We start from the raw sequence: 23,254 nt of genomic DNA, 5'->3' as shown, positions 1-23,254 counted from the left end.
CTTCCTTTCTTGCAGTGTAGATCTGAGGTATTGCAGATTCTACCTTTTAATCTTGTAGTGTCCTTACAGATTTCCTGTACCTCACCTTGGTGTTGGGCTTCCAGTCCCTGGCCAGTGTCCCAACATGGATGACACTATAACTAAAATGATGGTGGCAATAGCAGAGGTAACTCAAGATAGCAGTGGGAATCTCCCAAGATGGATGCAACCAAGATGGAGGCTACTACATGGGGAGGGCTATGATGGTGGCTGCAGTGTCCCAAGATGGAGACTGGTTGGGGGAGCAATGCGTTGGTAAATGGGGAGTTCCGGCATGGTCCTCCATTCTGCACAGGAGCAGTCCTGGGCCTGAGTTCTCACACAGGTGAGCAGGGGCAGTTCTGAACCTGATCTGGGCCTGGGCTCTGGTGTGGGTTGCGGGGAAGGTGCAGTCCTGAGCCTTACATAGGCCTGGGCTTCCAGGTGGGTTGCCGGGGGATGGTTCTGGGCCTGACCTAGGCCTGGGATTCTGCATGGGTCTGCTGGGTGGTTCTGGGCCTGGGCCAGGGCTCCTACCTGGATTGACAGGAGCGATCCTAGGCCTGGGCCTGGGCTTGGGTGTGGGTCTGCCAGTCTGACTTAGGCCTGGATTCCTGTGTGGGTCTATTTATGATTTTTATTGGCATAATTTTATTATCTTAATGGTCTTATATTTGTGCCGAGTTAGACACCATATTCCTTATAATATCCTATCAGATATTACTAAGCAACTACTCTGCTACAATGTGCCAGTGCCAGTTACTGGGCTAAGTGCCACTGATGTAAAGATGATTAAGTCTCAGTATTTGTTTAAAAGGAATTAATATGTCTAATGGGGGAAAGCAGGCTCAAAAAATAATTATAATACCATGTATTAAATGCAGTGATACAGATATGCCCAGTAATGTGCATATGCAGTAATGAAGTAATGCTACGCAATGGATAGAAGCATGAGTGCAAAGCTGAAGAGAGATGGTAGTAGTATTGGTGACAATATTTCTTAAGCTGAATCTTAAAAGATTTTTAAGAAATAAGTCAAACTTAAAAGGAAATATTTGAAGAATAATCAACATGAGCAAAAACATAGAAATGAAAAAACTAGAACGTGTCAGGCAATAGCGAATTCTAGCATTGCTAGAATAATAAGTATAAGGTTCTTGGAAGAAGTGGGAGAGAAGACTGGAGAAACTGGCCATCACCAGATCATGAAGGCCTAGGCTTTATCTAATATGTAAATGGGAGTCAGAGAAGTGATGTGGTCAGATTTAATTTTCAAGTAGTTCCCTTCATCTTATAGGTAGCTCAGAGTTAAAGAAGTAACTGATTTTCAATTCATTTATTTTGATGGCTGTTTGAAAAACAGATTTAGGAAGGCAAGATGAAAAGTCAAGAGAACAATGAAATTAGTACTAATCTAAGTCTGAGATAGTGAGGACCACCAAAGCAATGCTAGGAAGAAACAAAATAAAACACAGTAATGAGAAATACGGGGAGAGGGAGATGATAAGGATTATTCTGAGCTCCCTAGTTTGTGTACCTGGGTAGAGATGATATCATTATTAAATAAAATTTTAGGCAACTTTATGCCAATAAACTTGAAAAAAGATAAAAACTATAAGAAAAACTGATGTGAGAAAAAAAAGAAAATTTAAATAGTTTTATAGTACTAAATATAAGGAAATAGTAGTTTAAAATAATTAAGACATTTGCATTCATTGCATGAAGACAACATTGAGTCTCGATTATTTTAATAACGAATCCTAATAATATTCAAAGAACAAGTAATCCCAATATCTCACAATCCACTTCAGAGGAATGTATTAATATAAAGGTACTCTTTATCAGTTTTTATTTCTCTATATTACTTAGTCAAAAATATTTAGTTATCTAATGATTATCTCTAATGACTTCTCATACAAATGAGTCATAAATTAGAAATTATTAGGATAAATCTGGAGGGTAAATAAAAAGTATAAGACGTGAGTTCTGCCATTTAGAAAAATGTGTTCTACTATAAAGAAAAATAATATATAACTGCAAGTAACAATGTTAGTTATTGACAGAAGGTCTTGTAAGACTAGAGGAAGCAGTCTGTTTAGATTTCCAGAGAGGGCAGAGATAACTGGAGTGCTTCATGATTATTCTTGAACCTCTGTCCGTGGTGAAAAGAATGGTGATAAAAAGTGTGACTGTAGAATCAAAAATCAAATTTGGACCAGCAGCTCGAGAGGCTGAGGCAGGAGGATCTCAAGTTCAAAGCCAGCCTCAGCAAAAGTAAGGTGCTAAGCAACTCAGTGAGACCCTGTCTCTAAATAAAATACAAAAGAGGGCTGGGGATGTAACTCAGTGGTCAGGTGTCCCTGAGTTCAATCCCCAGTATCAAAAAAAAAAAAAAAAAACACAACAAAAAAAGTTGGAGTTGGAGAAATGAAATGGGCATCATGGAAGAGAGAGCATTGCTTTGGTAGTGAAAAAAAAAGGATGGAAACACTTAAGAAAGAAAAGAATAGAGATATTAAGGGTGGATCTTGAACAATATTTATATTTGGATGGGCTCAACCAATGTTATGAAGCTAACAATTCTTTAAAAAAAATTTTTTTTTGTAGTTGTAGATGGACAGCATGCCTTTATTTTATTTATTTTTTTATGTGATGCTGAGGAACCCAGTACTTCACTTGTGCCAGGGAAGCACTTTGCCACTGAGTTACAGCCCCAGCCCGAGGCTAGCCTAATTCTTGATACTAAAACCTAACAATGGTAGAAAAAGAAAAGAAAATTTGAAGTTAATCTCACTCATGGATAACCTCCCAGAGTGTTTTTTTTTGTATCTGCTGCAAACTGCTAATTAGTAAGTTGAAGACAATTTAGATGTAGTCCTAGAACCATGTAATTTACTAGGATATTCTATTTAAAAATTATATTAGAAAATTCAAAAGAGAAATATGAAATGGCAGTTTTCTTAGCTTGGTTACTTCCCCAAATTTCAAGTTTTCTTTGTGCCAAAGCTTGTCATAAGAATGCATTAATATAAGATTCCTGAATCATAAGCAAAGAAACAACATTTTTCCCCCTTTTAGAGGGTGAAAAGAAAAGTGGGGATGTTTTTGCTGACAAGAAGCCTGAAGGGGCTCCTAAACTTATCCAAGGACTGATATGTGGTTTGCACAGATTCCAGTTTCACAAACAACTCCAGTTGCACAAACAACTCCAGTTTCAGTTCTTTAGCCATTTAATCTTAATCTTTTCTTTCAGTTTTCACAAAACTCAGTACTATTCCAGTGAAGAATAAACTTTTTCTGAACCACTTTTGTTGACAGATGATGTTTGGGAATTTACAGAAATACATGTACAGAACTTTTTCTATCTACTTCTTATCAAGTAATAGCTTGATAAGTAAATCAAGGAGATATAACTTGCATTTTGTTTACCTTTATTTCTCTCTTCAGCATCAATAAAAAGACAGACAACATCTAACAATCTGTCTATAATATGAAAAGTAGATTTTTTAAAATCTTAAGTTTGTATATTTAAAAAGAAAAAAGCAAAGACACAAAAAGATTATTACAAAATATGATATGTCAAGAACTATGTAATGTTTTGAACAACTAATAATAATAAAAAAAGATTATTACAAAAATAAACTCACCAATGATGCCGCTATCTCTGCTTTCAAGGGTGGAGGTTGGACTAGTAACAGCCCCATAGCTACAATCCTTAGCAGTAGCATTTGTACTGATTGGTGGGAGGGTAGAGCAGGGGCTACTGGCTGGTGGAGAGGCAGTGCTGCTTGTCAGTGTGGAACAGGGACTTATCCGCTGGGTGATTGCTGAGGTCTGAAAAATTAAAATCGAGAAGTAAAGATAAACTGACTAGTTAAGTACATTTTGGAAAAAATAATACCTTAATGAAAAAAGAATAAAGAATCTACACATGGCTTTTACATCCATCAGGCTTTGCCTTTGCTTTCCAGCAAAGAAACTACAGTTTCTATAATTAAGGTGAATCTTCATGAATTTAACATGAGCAGAGACTTGTGGCCCATTTTTCCTGCTTAGGAAATAACAGTGATAAGTAAATATTCAGTATCAGAATATAGAAATTTCTTATTATGTACAAGTTTTCCTTGCTATTTATAAACAATAAAACTTTTAGAAGGCTTAGAACTTTGTTAATAATTTTCTTTGTAAAGAAAAAGAAAGAATACCTCTGAAGGCGAGGAGAAATAAAAATAAAGTTTTTAATGCGAATTTATGTCTTTTGATATATAGGCAGCCACATGAAACAGTAATTGAGCACAAGGAAAAATGCCTTATTCTAAAAGTATATCTTATAAAATATGTCAAACAATGTTGATTTAATACAAAACTAACTATCTGTAGAAATGGACTGCAGAGATCAGTTTGTGTCCTTAATTAATGATTTTTAAACCTGAAATTACCTCCTTTTTGATGAAGGAATGGGCAATTAACAAAAAGAATGATGATAATATATTCAGGTCTTCATAATTTAATAACAATTCACTTTTCTTCAGTTCCTTCTACCCAAATAAAGTACTGAAATCGTAAATGAAAATATATTTTTATCAAAAATAAATTTGATTCTTTTCAAAATGGTAAGTTTCAGTGACGAAGTTACTTGAAGAAGCACTAATGCTAAAGTAAACATGCTTATATATTAATTTAAAAGAAGTCTTTCAAATTCTTCACACAGTCTGTATTCATATTCTTTGCTAAAACTGAGGATTTACATTTAATAATTTAATTGAAGAACATGTTGCTTATTAGCTATAAGAATATTATAGGCTTTTCAATGATAATGTCCATATGCAATCCCTTGTATTTAATTATCCAGGTTTTGATTTTCATTTAAATACTACCACCAGGTCATAAAAGATACATTTGACTCAACTAAGCACAAATGACATTCTCATTATCCTACAACTACATAAAACCTTTGAATCATATCAATAACATTAAGAGCTGAGTTTTCTTAATAACATAAGTGCTTAATATATGCACATTTCCTCTACTATATAATCTCTTTCCAGAGTTCAGAGGAATTTCAATTTCTTTCTTATCTCCTCTATTCATATAAAAGGGGGTTGGTCTACTAGAGCAAGATTTTTAACTAGGCATGCAAAAAACAAATGTGGGATGCAAAAAACAAATGCATAAGCTCTAATAAAACTGACAGATACTGATCCCCATCCCAGTCTTACTGAATTAGAATCCTCCAATCAGAAATTCATTGGGCAATTTCTAACCTTTCCACACCCAGTTTAAGATATACATGGGCTGGGCGTGATGGTGCATGCCTATAATTCCAGTGATTGGGGAAGCTGAGGCAGAAGGATACCAAGTTCCAGGCCAGGCTCAGCAACTTAGCAAGACTCTGTCTCAAAATAAAATTAAAAAAGGGCTGGGGACTTGGCTCAGTGGTAAAGCCCCCTGGGTTCAGTCCAAACAAACAAACAAAAAACAAAAATGTGTTGATAAAATTAACTGTGTTCTAATCTTTTACATTAGATATATCTATAATCATTCCATATTGAAAAAGGTTTTATTTTGGTATGAATCTATTACTTTTTTGGAATTTTTAAAAAATAGAATGTCTTTATTTTATTTATTTTCTTTCTTTTTGTGGTGCTGGGAATTGAACCCAGGGCCTTGTGCATGTGAGGCAAGTACTCTACCAACTGAGCTATATCCCCAGCCTTCTATTACTTTTTATAAAGACATGTACTCTACCTATTTTTGTTCTTAGACAAGATTCTCACTCTGTTCTTTGTGAAAGGAAACTGCATTATACACATAACATTGCCAATTCATACATCAGATACTACGGAGGTTAAACCCAAACTATTTTTACTACAAGTTATTGTATCATAGACTATATATTTTAAAAGCTTTACCAGTAAAAGTAAACCTTAAAGATCAAGCTGTTTGTAAAACAGAAGATATGTTCATGTCTTATGAATTAAAAAGAAGGCCTCATTTATTTAAGGCTAGTTAATGAGATATAGAAAGACAACATTATCAGTTCTCCATGCTATAGGCTAAAGTGAACATCTAATTAAGTTACTTTCTACTTCTACAATCTTTCAGTGGTTTCTTATTGTCCTTAACATACTTCAGAGGGATCAAAAGAAAGCTCCCAGTTGGGATTTCTTAGAGTTTCTACAAAAACACAAGCTAAGAACCTAAGATGGAATTCCTGGGTCCCTCCAGAGATTCCATCTTACCCAGCTCAGAATGGTTATTTAAAAAACAAAACAAAAAAAACCTAAAACAAAAAATAACAAATGCTGATAAGGAAATGGAGAATGAGGAAACCTTATACTCTGTTGGTGAGAATGTAAATTCATACATTAGATACTACGGAAAACAGTAGGGAGGTTCCTCCAATAACTAAAAATAGTTCTACTCATGTGATTCAGCTATTATACCCAGACTCCTGGGTATAAACTTGAAGGAAATGAAATCAGCATATACAACAGATAACTGTATACCCATTTATTGCAATATCACAATAGCCAAGATGTGAAATCAGCCTAGGTGTCCATCATCAGATGAATGAATTTAAAAAAGGGGGCATATATACAATGGAGTTTTATTTAGCCATGAAGAATGAAATTATGTCATCTACAGGAAAATGAATAAAACTACAGGTTATCATGTTAATGAAATTAGCTTCATACAGAAAGTAAAGTATCACATATGTGGAAATAAATAAGAGCTTGAAAAAGAAGAGGGATCATTAGGGAAGGATAAAGGACTGGAGGCAAGGAAAAGGGAAAGGAATAGAGCAAAGAGTAGAGAGGGTGGATATGATCAAAGGATGTATATACATATATGGAAATGTCACAGTGAAACCCATTAATTTGTACAACTAATAGGACTCAATAATTATAATAATAAAAAGAAACTGCTAAGAGAAGAAAATAAAGTGGTCAGTCAAATATCACTTTCAATACATTTTTTTTTTTGTTTGCAGAAACATGATATATGCTAACTTACTTGTGTAAGGGTCATCACTAGTGTTATTCTGTAGACATCATCAATACAGGATCTTTCTAAATACGGCAGTCTATTTTGTTAGTATGCTATTTTGCTCAGAAGAAAGCCACCAAGTAAACATGACCTCCTAGTTCTTAATAATCTTGCTAAGAATAGAAATTTCTGTGATCAATTTAGCGGCTCTCTTTTGTGGTTCCAAGTCAGTTTCAGGGTATATTATATTCTAAGAAATTATCATTTAGTTTTATTATTAACATTTACATTTACATAATGCTTAGAAATTTAAAAATACTTTTATATATTATTTCTTTTATTCCTTATCAACCTGTTATGATAGGTACAATGAATATTATTTCCTGCATTCAAGAAATGAGCAAATGAAAATCATCAAAAACATGAAAACAACGAAGTGTCCTCCTATAAATTATAGTTTTGCATATATTTATATGCTAATTGTATTACATATATTTTATACTGTTTCCAAATGGCATTTTATAGCTTACAAAATATTTTTGTGTTTATGATTTAACCTGATTCTCACAATTGTCCTGTCAGGTTTTGTGATTTCATGTTATGCTGGAACAGTATGGTGTTGCTGTAAATAACACAGGTGGTAAAAGCATAATGCCTGGTTATGAACATCCTTATATCACTTTATGGCAGAGTGTTTCCACTTTCTTATCTAAAAACTGAAATTTGAATGGATCCTACCACATTAGACTGTAAGGAAACTTAAACAGAATAGCGCAAGTAAAGTGATTAATATGATTGGTACAGAGTAAGAATTTAATAAATTTCAGTTATTATTATCTATAAAAAATCTCAAGCCCAGAGAGGTTAAGAGACATGTCCAAATTTATAAGATGGTTGGTGATACTGTTAGTATTAGAACAATTTTCTACTCCGGTTTCAATGGCTTTTTTGTTATACCATATTGCCTTGATTACATTAAATCAATGGTACTATTTTCATTTATTTTAAGATTATTCCATTCAGTAAATCTACAAGTAAGGCACACTCCATAGACTTGTGGCTTTATTCAGAATCACTGTGACATACTATGACATAAAGAATCTCAAAAGCAATAAGCATAAATTTTATTACCAGAAGATATATAGTTTTATAGAAAGAAGAGAGTCCTTGGCAAAGACCCAGGCTATCTGATATAAGACTTACTTCATGTTACTTGGTCATTATTAGAATATGTCACATTTTAATATTAATATCAAGAAATGGAAAGTAAAATAGATGTTTTATTTATGCCAATACTTTAAAACCCTCAACATATATCATTCCAATTTTTTCCCTAGAAAACATCTCATACTATCATGGTTACTATATAAATTGATTTTAAAAAAAAGATACCAGGGTGCTGGGGTTATAGTTCAGTGGTAGAGTGCTCAAGTACTTTCTTTGCTATATTTAAAATGAAAACAATGGAAATATCCAAAAGAAAAAAATATGAAATAATTTTTTAATTGCTGATGTTTTAAAACTAAGACGAATATTTAGACCACTAATTTTTAGGTTTTCTACTGCTGTAATAGATGTATTCAAAACCAATATTTATTTTTGAGCAAATATTTTAAAATGTTCTAATTTTTTGGACTCAAAGGCTATTTAGAAGGATATTAATTAACATCTAAGCATTTGGAGATTGTCCATGTTTTCTTTTAGCTATCATTTCATAAGTTATCATTCTATAATTAGTTCTACTGTGTTCTGAACTGAAATCTTTTTATATTTGTCAAGAATTGCTCTATGACTCAGTATACTATCCATTTGGTAAATAATCCATGTGTACTTGTATATTCTATAATTTCCAGGTTCAGTATTTAGAGGTTAATTCTGTTGGCTGGATTGCTTATTGGTTTGTTTATTTATTCATTCATTCAATACATGAATCAAAATCTGAAAGTGTCTTTTGGGGGGTTTTAAACCTGAGAATGAAACTAAAGATGTCTCATAAACTGAAAATTAAGTTATATTACAGGTCTCAAATGACATTCAACAATTGGGATTATTCCTCTCAAAACAAACAAACACACATATACCATTTTTTTTTCTTGTGTAATAAATTGAGTTACACCATGTTTCACAGTTAATAACAAGCAGCTTACCTGACTTTCATCCTGTACCTCCATGCTGTATTGGTCACCTGACTGAACTTCTGTGACTTTCTCTCCAAGAAGGAAACCTAGACGAGTCATGAGTGTGTTTGCTGCCTCATCTACAGATGGAGGGGGACCAAGTTCCTGTTCAGCATCACCTATAATGAAAAAGTATTGAAATTGTGAATCTTTCAAAATGACATGGTCTAGTTCTGCAACTATTTGTACATTTAGTTCAATCACTTTCTTTAGTTTCACATTCTAAATCCTAAATTATGAGGTTCCAACTTATAAACTGCTTTCCACTTTTAAAGATTATAATTTATCTATAATCTACTTAGATTATCCTCAATTTATCTATTAGAAACACTTGGATTTGAAAAAACGTTTTTGTAACTTCCTTAATATAAAAAATTTCCATTTCTTTGATAGTTAGCATTTCAATATGGTCCAAGTCTTGGGATCTAGTTCCCAGGCACAATCACTACTTTGGTCAGATTCTTTTATCTTTTTTTTTACCATGAAATAACTTCAAGCTTTTAAGTTTTAAGAATACTACAAAGTACATATTTTTCTTAGCCATGTGGAAGTTACAGACATGATGTCCTATCACCTCCCAATGGTATATATTTCCCATAAACAAGGACATTCTTTTATAACCTAAAATACTAGCACAGAAATCAGAAAAATAATATTTCACATTATTATGACTTCATCAGTAGACCCCATCTAAGTTTGACATTACTTACTTAGTAATGTCCTTTATTGTAGAAGGATCCAATTTGGGCTTATATAATTTATTTAGTTATCCATTCTCTTTAACCTCTTTTAATCTGGAGCAGTTCTTTATTCTTAACTTTCATAATCTTGACACTTTTGAGGATTATAGGCCAGTTATTTTGCACAATAATTCTCAATTAAAATTCACCTCCTGATTTTATTCCAATTAAGCATTCTTGATAGAATTATCATAAATGTGCTGCTGTGTTAATTTTGATCACTTGGCTATGACTGTGTCTGCCAGATTTTTCCATTCACATTATTTTTCCCTTTGTAATAAGTAAGTAGTTTGCTGGGGGCTCAGGCAAGGGTGAGAGAAATTATGTAAATGGGTGTCCAATTCCTCAACATATTTTATGGTGAAATATACATAATAAAATTTGCCCTTTTAACATTTTTGTTACAATCTATTGACATTAAGTACTTTCACAATATTGTACAAATATTGCCACTATCCATTTTCAAAATTACTCATCATACCCAAAAGAAACTCTACCTATTAAAAAATAACTTTCCATTTCCTTCTTTCACCAGCTCCTAGTGATTGCCATTTTACTTTCTACCTCCACAAATTTGCATTTCCTAAGTAAGTGGAATCATCATACAATATTTGTCTTTGGTGTCTGGCTTATCTTACTTAGCATAATGCTTTCAAAGTTCATCATTTTATAACGTACATCAGAATTTAATTCCTTTTAAGGCTAAATAATAATCCATTGTATGTAGTACATTCCACATTTAGTTTATCTATTCATTTTTTTTAACACCTAAAACTATTTCTAGCTTTTACGTATTGTGAATAATGATAACATGAAAGCTTGTACAAAAGTATCTTCTGTCTGGGTGTGGTGGCTCATGCCTGTAATCCCAATTACTCAGGAGGCTGAGGAAGAAAGATCTAAAGTTTGAGGCCATCCTGGGCAACTGTCTCAAACTAAAAAGCTGGGGATGTAGCTCAATGGTAGAGTGCCCTTGGTTCAAACTCCAGTACCAAAACAATAAAAAAAAGCTGTCAGAATTCCTCCTCAACAAACTTTTGCTCAGTATTTTTAGCATCCATTGGTGTTTCTTGGCTTGCCAAATAGTGATTCCTCTTCTCCTTATTATTATGTTTTGCAGTAATGGGAATTGAACCCTGGGGCACTCTCCCACTGAGCCATATTGCAAGCCTTCCCCCACTCCCCTAAATTGCTGAGGCTGGCCTTGAACTTGGGATCTTACCTTGGCCTCCCAAGCCAAGTGACTGCTGTTACAAGTGTTTGCCGCTGTGCCAGCAAAATACATTATTATTATTATTATTACCACCTTGTTTATCTATCTACATCAGAATAAACTCATGAGTTTCTATTTTATTCACTGGGTTATAATCTGTTACTATCAGTATTTATATAGTAAGCTCAATTTTTTTCCTACATTTGGATAGGGTAAGCCTCTTTAACTTGGCTTCTGTTACCATTTAAAATATTCTTATCATTTTCTGATCATTTCTTTGTTTCTGGCATAAGATGCTTCAGGCTTACCTTGTACCTTCCCTGCCTCAGCCACGGAAAAAGTCATTTTTTTAAGAATCTCTGGTTCTCCTTAGGGAGAAAGGTATTCAGAATATCAAGAGCTGTGTACTAGGTATGCTCATTTTTATTGAGATATCATTTCCTCCAGTCCTCACTGGACTGTTAGGCAGTATTTGTATACCCTTATGTGCGCAAATGTATGTATACATACACATGTATTATATCCATTTTGATTTGTAAACACACACACACACACACACACACACACACACACACACACACACCTCTAATTCCAATTCAATACCAGGGGGTTAATTCTAGATTCTAGAAGTTTTTTTTTTTTTTTTCACCCAAAGTTGTAATTTTCTTGTACAAAAGTGAGAAACTTAATCTGTTCGCCCTATGTGTAACATATTTCACTGCTGCCCACTGCCAAACCGCACATGCCTCCAGAAATTCTCATCCTGGTTGGGATTCTACTCCAGGCCACAGAGGCCTCAGTCACCACTCCCCTTGCAATCCAGTTCATTTTGTTTTTTTTCTAAATTGAGATATGATTCACATCCCATAAACTTTTCCCCCTTAAAGTATATACTTCAGTGGCTTTCAGTTTATTCATAGGTTATGCAACTATTACCATGATCTAATTGTAAAATACTTTCATCATGTAAAAAAATTTACTATTTATATTCATTTTTTGTCCCCAAATTGATCCCCCAAATTCCTGATCTCTCGCATTAATTTTAGCCCTTTGCTTATAGACGGCTACATTCTTTCCATCCAATTAGCTTTTTAGGTTCTCCTTCTAGATAGACTTTTTAAAAAGAGTCATCAACTGTTAAGAATCACTCTTTTTCAAAGTTTTTCACTGAGAGATGCAGAACAGAGTCAGTATGAAGTTTTTTCCCCTGGTACCACTCACTCTCTAAAGATAAATTTATTTACAAAAAATGATTTACAAAAATCACATAACAATGAGCCAGGGAACTAAAAATGATCTATTATAAATTTGATGTGGGAAAATTTACATAAAATGCAAATGGGTTTACATTAACTTAATTGATTATCAACATTTTCTCAGGTTTTAAGTTCAGATGCATTTAATCCCATCTTGCAACAATTCACTGTAGCACAGATCCTACAGGACATTATAAAAATCCTTTTGCACAGCAAGTATTAGCTATATGTTAGCCTAGTATCAGTAATACCAAAACACAACAGATTATTATTTAGGAAATTCAGTATTACATATTTAAACCACTCCAAATGTCAAGAAAGCAAGATTTTATTGTCATTATTCAGTTTAACCTTTATCTTAACTTTTCTACTAAAGTCATACACTGAGGGTCAGAGGGAGGGTACATGTGTATTTTTGTATACTAGCACTGAACTCAAATGTTACATCTATGGAAAATCTATATAGAACTCACTGAATTTATGTCAGAGGCTCTATTTTCTCTCTTCTACTTCCCCTCCAAGAGGCAACATAGATAGATATCTCAGACACAAAGCAGATAACAGAATAGGCAGTTATGTTTATGTTATAAATATTTAACTTCAAATAGTATTTTCCCCAAAAATGATTCACAATTTCTTATTAATTGAAAAAATGAAAAGATAAAACTGCTTTCTTCAAATTCATGAATAAGCATTTCTTTCATCCGATCATTAAACTTGTCTTTCCTAATTTTTCTCAACATAAATTCCAGACTTCTAGATAGTCTAGGGTTCCATTTCACTCCCTCTGAAAAAGTTATTCTGATAGTTACCAAATATTTAATATGTACAGGTTAACATTAGGTGTTGTCAGAACTCATACAACATGGGAGACAGTCATTAACAGTAAAGTTTATAATCTACATGGAAGGTAAGATGGTTTATTATTATGTGATTTATTTACTTAGCAATACTTATATAATACTTTATACAATTCAGTAGTCTAAACACTTTGTAAATTAGTCATTGCCTGGGACTAAGGTCAGATAGGGAGTAACTATTAATAGGCATAGGATTGGGGGAGAAGGATGATAAAAATTATAGCAATAATTGCACAACTCTGAATATACTAATAATCACTGAAGTATATACTTTAAAGGTGAATTTTATGGTAAATGAATTACATCAATAAAGCTTTTATTAATATGAAAAACAACAGTATAGATAAAATCTATAAAACCATGACCAAACTTCCCCCAAGGTAACATCTTAATTATAGAGAGTTACTGAAACTGACAATAGCAGAATACTGTAATTAATTAGACTATAAATCTTATTCAGATTTTGCCAGGTTTTGTATAAGTTTATTTGTTGTTGGTGTTTTTTTTCTTTTTCTGTATGCTTTGTTTGTATATCTATGAAATTAAATCACTTGTATAGATTCATATATCTACACTGCATCAAGATACAGAGCAGTTCAGTCACCATCAGGGAACTCCCTTGTGTTATCCCTTAGTCAAAACCAACTCCCCCTTCTTTAACCTCTGGAAACCATTAGTATATTCCATATCTATATAATTTTGTTATTTTTAGAATGTAATATAGATGGAATTGTATAAACTTTGAGATTGGCTTTTTAAACATTCAGCATAATTTGGATTCATCCAAATGGCTCCTGTTTCAGTAGTTCAAATTCCTTTTCATTTCTGAGTAATACACAGCATATATACCACATTTAATTCCATCATTTATACTCTGAAGAACAACTGGGTTGTTTCTAGTTTCTGGTAACTGCTTTCAGTAACTGCTGTGAATACTTGCACGTAGTTTTGTATGAACATAACCTTCCATTTCTCTAGGATAAATATTGAGGAATGCAATTGCTGGGTCAGGTTCTTGCTGGGTGGATGGTAAACATACGTTCAATTTTCTCAGTTTTCCAAACTGTTTTCCAGAGTGGCTGTACCATTTACATTCCTACCAGCAATGTATGAATGGTCCAGGTAGCCATTCTTAAATGCATGTAATAATGAATTAATGTGTTTTTAAATTTCCCAAATGGCTAATGATGCTGAACATCTTTTCATGTACTTGCTGGTCTCTGTGTGTCCTCTTCAGTGAATCAACTATCTTTTAAAAAATATTTTGTTTTGCTTTGTTTTTGTACCAGTGATTTAATCCAGGGCACTCAACCACAGAGCCACATATCCCATGCACCGTTTTTAAATTTTTTTCTTTTGAGACAGGCTCTAATTTGCTGAGGCTAGGATCATGAATTCATGATCCTCTTGCCTCAGCCTCCAAAATTGCTAGGATTACAGGCTTGTGCCCCTGCTCCAGCAAAAGATAAAATATTTTCATTCTTATCTATATAGTTGTGATTTCCCATATTTCGTATTCCACTGTATACATGCAAATTTCCATCTGGCATCAATTTTCTTTTGCATCAAGAAATATCTTCAATACTTCTTATCTTATAGTACTTCTATGAATGTTTGAAATTTGGGGGGAAAACACTGTACAAGGAAGTTTCTTTTAAACAACTCAGTGGTTCTCAATCAGGGACAAGTTTACTCCCTAGGGAACATGTGGTTCACCAAGTCAGCTGGTGATAAATTCTTCCTGTGACTCAGTAAGTCTATATTTTGTCTTCATTTTTTAAAAGGTATTTTTCAGGGTATAAAATTCAGTTTGACAGATTTTTATCTAAGTACTCCAAATATGATGTTCCCACTTGTCTTCTGACTTGAATGTCCCCCACCCCACCAGGAGATGATATTGCCATCTTTGTTCTTCTATAATTATATGTCAATCCTAGATATTTTGGGGGTTACTTCAATTGAGTGAGTTTAGTTCTCATTACAAGAAGTACTTTCCTGCTTATTTAGATACTTGGCAATTTTTAAACTTGGTAGTCACTGGTTGTCACACTGAGGAAAGGGGTTATTATTACTGGTATCTAGTTGACAGAGGTCAGGATAAATAATAATCCTATAATATACAGAACAGCTCCCCACAATGAAGGGTCATCCACCCCCCAAAATCAATGATATTGAGGTTTAGAAACTCAGGAAATACTAAATTACCTTCCCTTTTAAAATTTGGCAAAGTGGATGACTCAGGGCACAGTACTGGGGAAACTAGTATAAAACTTGTTGTTTCTGAGAATTCTAAGAGTTACTTCAGGGCTGGGAGTGTAGCTCAGTTGTGCATCAAGGTCCTGAGTTCAGTCCCCAGCATGGGTGCTCATGCACTGCCCCGCCCCGCCCCCCCCCCTCAAAGAAGTTATTTCAATTTCTGGATTACAATGAATTTGTAGTCTTTGGGCTATTTCCTTACCAAGGATGGGGGCTGTTTTCTGCACCATTAGATTCTGCCATAATCTTATCAGTGTGTATATCAAGAGGCTGAGGTTATGTCAAGGCATAAGACAACATAGATTATGTCTTTTACTAATAATAATAACAGCTATTATCTATGGAAATGGACTATATGACAGGTACTAAATATTTTACATCATCACAGTTGCCTTAAGAGGCAGGTATTCTATGACCACTTTGTGAATAAGGAAAGTAAAGCACAGAAAGGATAAGTAATTACCTTTAAACTTATATAACTAGTAAGTAGCTAAACCAGGCTATCTGGCTCTAGAACTCAAGCTCTTACCACCCAAGTTATACAGTCTTCCCAAACTTAGTCACTTAACAAGCTGCTGGGCATTATTCCTTGCCTGCCTCTCTGCCCAGTATGTTTGTTCAGAATGCTCAAAATTCTTCTTAAATTCTCCTATCAATTATTTCACCTGTCTTTTGTCTATCCGTGACCATCCATGCAATTTGAAGAGGGTTTGATCTTCATAACCAAACACACTCAATTAAGGTATGTTCCTAAACAAACAAACAAAAAAAATTCTTGAATGGAATTATACTATGACTTCCTTAACTAATAATGAAGAATTTGGAGTATGATAAACAAACATATGATGGAAAGGCTGCTAGGAAATAATCTCTGTGAGACTGTTATACATAAAATACATCATGCAGCATTCATACATTGTGCTGATTTTAAAATTCACAGCTCTTGGTTTTATTTTCACCAATAAAACACACTGTTTGGAAGCAGTGTGTTGAGGCATGATGTTTTGCTCCCATAACTCTGGGTAAAGAATACAGTACCACAAAGATTAAGAGATTCTTTATGAACTTTAAAACATTTATTTATTTTCCCACAACACTAATCATGGATTATTTCATGACTATGAGTTGCTAAATCCTATAGCTCCTTGGGAAAACATAACTCTACTGAGTGATTATGGCAGTCCATAGAGAACCTCATTCTTTAGGTAGAGCATCAAGAGCTCTTGATTTCACACCTCCACAAGAACTCTTTGAAATGACCCAAAGATTAAGAGATTCTAAACTTATAGGGAAGTGGAAAGGTCTAGGAATAATAAAGAAAACATGATGACAAATGATATCTTATTTAATCCCAAGATTTAATACAGAGCTAAAGAATGACATAAACATAGACTTAAAAAAACAACAGAGTAAGAATGATATAAACATAGATTTAAAAAAAAACAACAGTTGGGGTATGGTGGCGCATGTGGTGGTGTAGAAGGCTGAGACATAGCAAGTTCAAGTCCAGCCTGGGTAACTTAACTAGCTTCTGTCTCAAAATAAAAATTTTTTAAAAGGGCCGGGGATGTGAGGCTGGGATTGTGGCTCGGCAGCAGAGCGCTCGCCTAGCATGTTCAAGAACCTGGGTTTGATCCTCAGCACCACATAAAAAAATAAACAAAATAAAATTATTGTGTCCAGCTTAAAAAGGGGGGTGGCTGGGGATGTAGCTCAGTGGTAAAGCACCCCTGTTCAATCCCCATCATGGAGGGGAAGGGAGTGGGAAGACCAACATAGCAATTAAGAATCCAGACCAGACCATAAGAGGCAGCAGCATGAAGAGCTGCTGCCTGAATTCCCTGGTTTCTTTCCTGTTTCCTCCTCCTCCACCCTAGATTCTTCTTCATGGGCCAGTTCAGGCCAGTTTCTTTTGGGCCAGTTCAGGCCAGTTTCTTTTCCTCCTTAGTTGCCTTGTGCCTGCAATGACCAAAGACTTGACCAAAGTCCAGCTCCCTATGATACTGCTTGATATGAACAATGGTGTGACTGAAGAGATTAAATGTCACTCTTTTAATCTGGCTACTTATGCGTGTGAAGGTGGTTAGTAGTAACCTTAGAAAGAAAAATATCAGTTAAGAAGATGCACAAAGAGAGTGACATGCATATAAACTTCCAAGCCTTAGCTATGATCATTGATAAACTGGAAGAGGACATTAGCATCTCTATGACCAACAGCACAACTGCCAGTATCCCTCTTTTCTCCCAAATCACTTTCACACTGGTGGTCCCTACTGATCAATATGGCTCTCTCTCTTTGGAAAAGATCAGGGAAATATGAGAGTATAGGGGCTCAGGTCCAGGTAACAGGGGATATGCTTCCCAACTCATCATTTGAGTATGTCAAACAGATCTATGTAGTCATATTAAAGACTCTCCCAATACTTCTTTTTTTTTTAATTAGGAGTAAATTCATTTTCTGGTTTACTGAACAAGAGTCAAACTTTGAAGCATTTAATAAGGAAAATAAAACCAGTAAGTAGTGCCAGAGAAGATGGATTAAAAAAAGACAAAATGAGACATTTTGGATGGGGACCTCCAACATTTTCATGAGACAGAAAAAGTAAAAGTAATTCTAAGACAAATATAGAGCCATTTGCAAGAGTGCAGAATAGGACCCAGATGGGCATCTGTTGTCCTGTATTTCCAATCTCAGAGCGGAAAGGAGACTAACCCCAATGTCTGACCCATTGTGTATGGGGGAACTGCACTGCTTAAAAAGAAAGTAAGAGCTGAGTAGGGTTTCCTTTCACCCTTCATTTACCAAAAACAAACAATAGGAATGCAGAGATAAAATCCCACCCAGCTTGTACCCACCAGCCACTAAAAATGAAGGATCCAAGCAGAGGTGCGGGGGTGGGGGTGGGGGTGGGGGTGGGAATAATGCCAAACACCTGATATAATTCTTCATTCCTAAACCTGGTCCTTTTCCTACTTGTCCCTATATTGCATCCTGTACAATATGGCTTCTCTTAACTTACACAAGAAGCCATGGAACTATGGAACCAAAGAGTTACAAATTCAGCCTCTTACAGAACATACTATTTTCCCAATTGAAAAGAAGTCCTACAAGTTAGAAGCTAAGTTCCTATTTCCCAGAATCTACAATGATGTCCCTCCCTGACATGAACAATCTACAATGATGTCCCTCCCTGAACTTGAACAATTCCAAAGAAATATTTTGCAAATTAAATGACCTCATAGGATTGAGTTTTAAAATCCAGAATTCAAACATCTCCCATCAACAAATCTCAGAAGGACAATCTTTAAAAGTGGATTTTGTTATCTTATATGCATGTATGGCTATGGCATAAGGAATCCCACTATTACGTTTATAATTATAATTCACCAATAAGAAAAGAGAAAGAAAAGTAAACTGTGGGGGAGCAGGAAGACTCATTGCCAGCAACATGATAGCCAGAGAGAAAACACACACTATACCACTTCTTTTTTTTCTTTTTTCTTTTCCATTTCCTTTTTGCTTTTTTGTAAGTGCCTAGAATTGATAGTCATTTTCAATACTTTCCACCTGAGATAAAATTCATAGGTTTTGGGGAAGGCTATTGTGGCTAAAGAATTTTACCAGGCTTTCCATGAGAGACCGCAGGTTCATCTGAAATATAAACCCCAATGCACTGACAGACAGATGATGCTCTGCTTGTCAGAAATCTGTCTCCCATCCAGATCTCTCTGGAATTTTCCACAATTGATTCAAAACCCTCCCAGGACTGACACCAATGGTCAGTTCTCGTGGGGAAATGGAGTATACAAGGTACCCTGGCAGGCCCTGCACTTAAGGCATTTATTTTCTTTGGTTTGAGGAAGATAGCAGAGGACAAGGGAGGAACAAGTCTCTGTTGGTTCCTTCGGGCTAACCCTAACCATCAATCTTTCCTTTCTTCCATTTTCCTTCTCTGTTTTAAGAATCTCAGTGGTCTTGGGGTTCAAAACAATCCCTGCTATTTATAGCAAAGTACTGAATAGGTATGGGTGACACGTCCCTCTAGGAAACCCCCATCCCTGAGACCAAAGAAGCTGCTGTTGACCCCATCCCCTAAGGGGAAGATCTGCTCCTGATTCAGGCCCCATTCTCCCTCGTTCTTGTCCTCCAGCTCAGTCTCTGCTCCATTCCTGGTGTTCTCATACAGGTCCATGTGCACAGGGACCCAGCTGGTTCCTCTTAGCGCTGACCACGATGGCTGAGGAGCCAAAGAGGCACTCTGGGAAGATGCGATTGGCCACCATGCACCAGTACTTCTGGAGCACCTTTGGCAAGACCGGAATAAGTGCCAGGTGGTGGGATTACCACTTGAAGATCATCATTGAGGTCTAGCACCTTCCGGGACTTGAAGTTACAGAGCTCTTCCACCACCTGGGCATGCCACTATTCCTGTTCCTCCATGCTGCCTGGTTGGCAGAAGATCTCAGTCAGCATGCTGTTGATCACACTGACAGGTGCAGGTGTGGGTGTGGCTCACTACCAACTTCTTTGCTGAAGGCTCTTAAGGAACTGGGTAGATTCTATCCTTGGCTCACAGTGGGCCACAGGTACTGTCCTTGACCTTCTCCAGAAGAACTCTGGCTTCCTCCCCCACTCAGTTCTCCATCTGCTACTTCTCCAAGGCAGACAGGAAGGGGAACTCCTGTATCAAGGGTCCAGGAAGTTGGCCATGTTGAGAAACATGTCCATTGAGGGGTTCTTCTGGTAGGTCTTGGACAGCTCTTTGGGGATGTCCTCTTTGGCCATGCCGATCTCCTCAGAGTCAGTCTCCTTGATTTTGAGTGTGGTGTTCAGGAACACATGCAGCAGCAGCTTTACCATGCTGATGGTCAGGTACCTGGAGGCAGGCAGCATCTCAGCCACTTGCTTGAAAAGCTGCAGAAGATCCACCAGGCCTCTCGATGGTGGTCCACTCGGTGGCCTCCAACATCAGATGGTGGTTGTTGCTGTCCTCCACCAGGATGCCAAGATGATGAACTGATGCTCCTTCCGGCTCTGCAGCATGGCCAGCGTACAGCCTCACCAGCATACAGTGGGCCATGTTGTGCTGCTTCTGATTCCACCAAGGAATGTTGGAAATACTCTACCAGCTTATGGCACCACAACAGGAGGCCACCCAGCTTGGGCAGCTGCAAGGCCTGTTGGATGCCTACACTGAAGGTCTGCTCAGACAATATCTGCCTGGTGATGCCCAGCAATGAGCATGCCTTTGCAATGTCCTTCCTGAAGTCTGTGGTGGCCCGGAAGACCTTGGTGCTGATGTTCCACTCAATGAACACCTCATAAAGCACACATATGATGGTTTCTGCCATGTTTTCCTCAGGTACTCAAAGGTCTTCAGGCATCTGAAGGGCACCATCAGGCAGTTGGGTTAACCAAGGCCCAGGAAGTATGCTGCCAGTATCACGTAGGCACAGTTCTGGTTCTTACTCAGCCACAGTTTGGTGGAGATGCTGCTCCATGAGATGTCTGCCAGCTCCATCTGGATGGCCTCTGGCACCATGCTGTACTTCTCGGGGACAGGCCAGCCTTGCTGGGGAATTTCCTGCTAGGTAGTTTGTTCCTCGGGTAGGTCATCTTCAGAAGCACTCTGAAGGTGGGCTTGTCCACCGTGGAGGCTGGGTACAGCTCCTTGCATATGAGCCCCAGCTTGGTGATTGTGAGCTCCTGCTGCTTCTTGCTTTTGAGGCCCATGGCCAGATTTGATGGCCAGCGGGTCCTGTGGGGGCTGTTACTGTGAGGACAACGCCGGCTTGAGTTTGAGGAATGTGGTGGCAAAAACTTCCTGCATCTGCTCTGTGTTGCTCTTGATAAACTCAGAATCCCTCAGGGTGATTCTTCTTCAGGTGACAGGACAGGTTGAAGGCATTTCTTGAATAGGCAGTCTGAGCCATGCAGATGCAACAGCAGATTTTCTTCCACTGCAAGATGTACCCTTCTGTGTTGGTGTTGAAGCCAAAATATTTCCACACTTTGCTCTTGGTATGGGGTGGACTACTAACTTCAGGTCTGCCTAGGAGCTATTGAGGCCCCTCAGGGCTGCCTGCACAACAAAGGTGACATGGCTGCCCCAGCTGTGCCACTGTCAGCACTTCTGTGAACGCATGACCATCTCTTAAAGGCCTAACCCATCAAGTTCTCCAGTTATCTTTCCAGGTGATCAGGCCTATGGGATTTAAGAATAGTGTACTCCATTCTACCACTAGAATTGACCAAACTGCACCAGTTGATAATGCAACAGTCTCATTTTCCCATGATGCATGGCAATAATGGATCCAGCAGCATTGAATCCAGTTCTTTAGAAGTAAAAAGCTATTGGAGAGGTTTGAGTGTATCTGCTCAGACTACTTCTCAAGAACTCACCATTCCAAATACTTTGATTAGCTGCATGATCCAAAGTCAAGTTGTCAAAATTGATGAGATCCAGGTGTCTGGAATGCAGATCAAAACTGCAAACCCAGTGGAAGGATCTGCTGATAGTTGTTGCACCTCATGGAAGCATTAGCCTGGGTTACTATGTAACTGATGTCAAACTTTCCTTGGAGACTAGAGGCATGGGGAGCAGCTGAAACAATGCAAATTTATTATCCATAGTCCCTTTCTGCTCTTCACCACCGCCCATGATCCATCTGTGTTGTTTCTGAACAGTTGATTCCAGGTTTTAAATAGTTGATAAATCTTTGAGTTTGTTTTATGAGCTTTTCCTGTTTTTCCCCTCAATTAAACTTTTTTTTTTTTCCAAGAAGTTTACTGTTTGGCATGGAAATGTAAGAGTGGAATATTAATACATTTTAGTTTAGTTCTGTGATATCAGGAATTTTTCAAAAAAATTAAAAGATGGAGCTGGGTGTGGTGGTGCATACCCATAACCCCAGCTACTTGGGAAGCTGAGGCAGGAGGTTCACAAATTCAAGAACAGCCTAGATAATTTAGCAAGAAAGACCCTTTCTGAAAATAAAATTTTTAAAAAGGGCTGGAGATATAGCTCAGAGGTAGAACACCCCTGGATTTAATCCCAGTATGGAAAAAAACAAACAAAAGAAGACCCCAGACATTGGATTATTTCGCGACTATGAGCTGCTAAATCTTATATCTCCCTGGGAAAACATAGCACTATTGAGTGACTATGGCAGTCTATGGAGAACCTCAATCTTTAGGCAGAGTGTTAAGATCTGCCAGAAACAAATGTATACATAATCACCTTACTTAGGATAAGAGTGCCACTGAATATTTCAAATACCATGATGGTATTTTCAATAACTGATGACAGATCAATATATCTCTGAAAAAAATGAATCCTCTCCATACACAAAATAATTCCAGATGGATTATAGATGCAGATGTAAAAACCAATCCGACTTCTAGAAGATAACCTAATAGAATATCTTTAAGATGTAGAATCAGGTAAAGATTTCTTAAACAAGACACAAAAGGCACTCACTAGAGAAAAAATTAACAAAGTGAAGTTCATTAATAAGACACAATTAAGAGAGAAAAAGACAAGTCATAGAGTGGGAAAAGATCTGCAATTCACATAACCAAAAAAGGACTATACCCAGAAAATATAAAGAACGTCTACAAATTAATGATATTCCAATTAAAAAATAGAGACCAAAGGCAAATATCAAAATTGCCAATAATCATATGAAAAGGTATTCAAAGTAACTGGAAAATGTATATCAATATCATAATGAGTTACCACTA

The 23,254-nt window shown here is 36.4% G+C and overlaps 1 protein-coding gene and 2 pseudogenes across 4 annotated transcripts in view; 1 reads left to right on the top strand and 2 right to left on the bottom strand.

Annotated features, from left to right (window-relative positions):
• Positions 1-23,254, bottom strand: part of Tanc2 (tetratricopeptide repeat, ankyrin repeat and coiled-coil containing 2) — a 444,589-nt gene that overhangs the window by 210,291 nt on the left and 211,044 nt on the right. For all 4 annotated transcript variants that reach the window (XM_071603168.1, XM_071603166.1, XM_027946338.2 and 1 more), the window contains exons 5-6: positions 9,156-9,304; positions 3,666-3,852 (exon numbers count right to left, since the gene is read on the bottom strand). In XM_071603168.1, coding sequence (XP_071459269.1) covers positions 3,666-3,852; positions 9,156-9,304 — 336 coding nt within the window. The remainder of the gene's footprint in view (positions 1-3,665; positions 3,853-9,155; positions 9,305-23,254) is intronic.
• Positions 17,633-22,119, top strand: LOC114101282 (poly(rC)-binding protein 2-like; annotated as a pseudogene).
• On the bottom strand, positions 19,509-21,563 carry LOC114101283 (E3 SUMO-protein ligase ZBED1-like; annotated as a pseudogene).

This window comes from Marmota flaviventris, chromosome 17, assembly GCF_047511675.1.
Source record: "Marmota flaviventris isolate mMarFla1 chromosome 17, mMarFla1.hap1, whole genome shotgun sequence".
NCBI lineage: Eukaryota > Metazoa > Chordata > Mammalia > Rodentia > Sciuridae > Marmota > Marmota flaviventris.
Note: the sequence above shows the minus strand (reverse complement) of the source record. Positions and strands in the feature narration are given on the sequence as shown.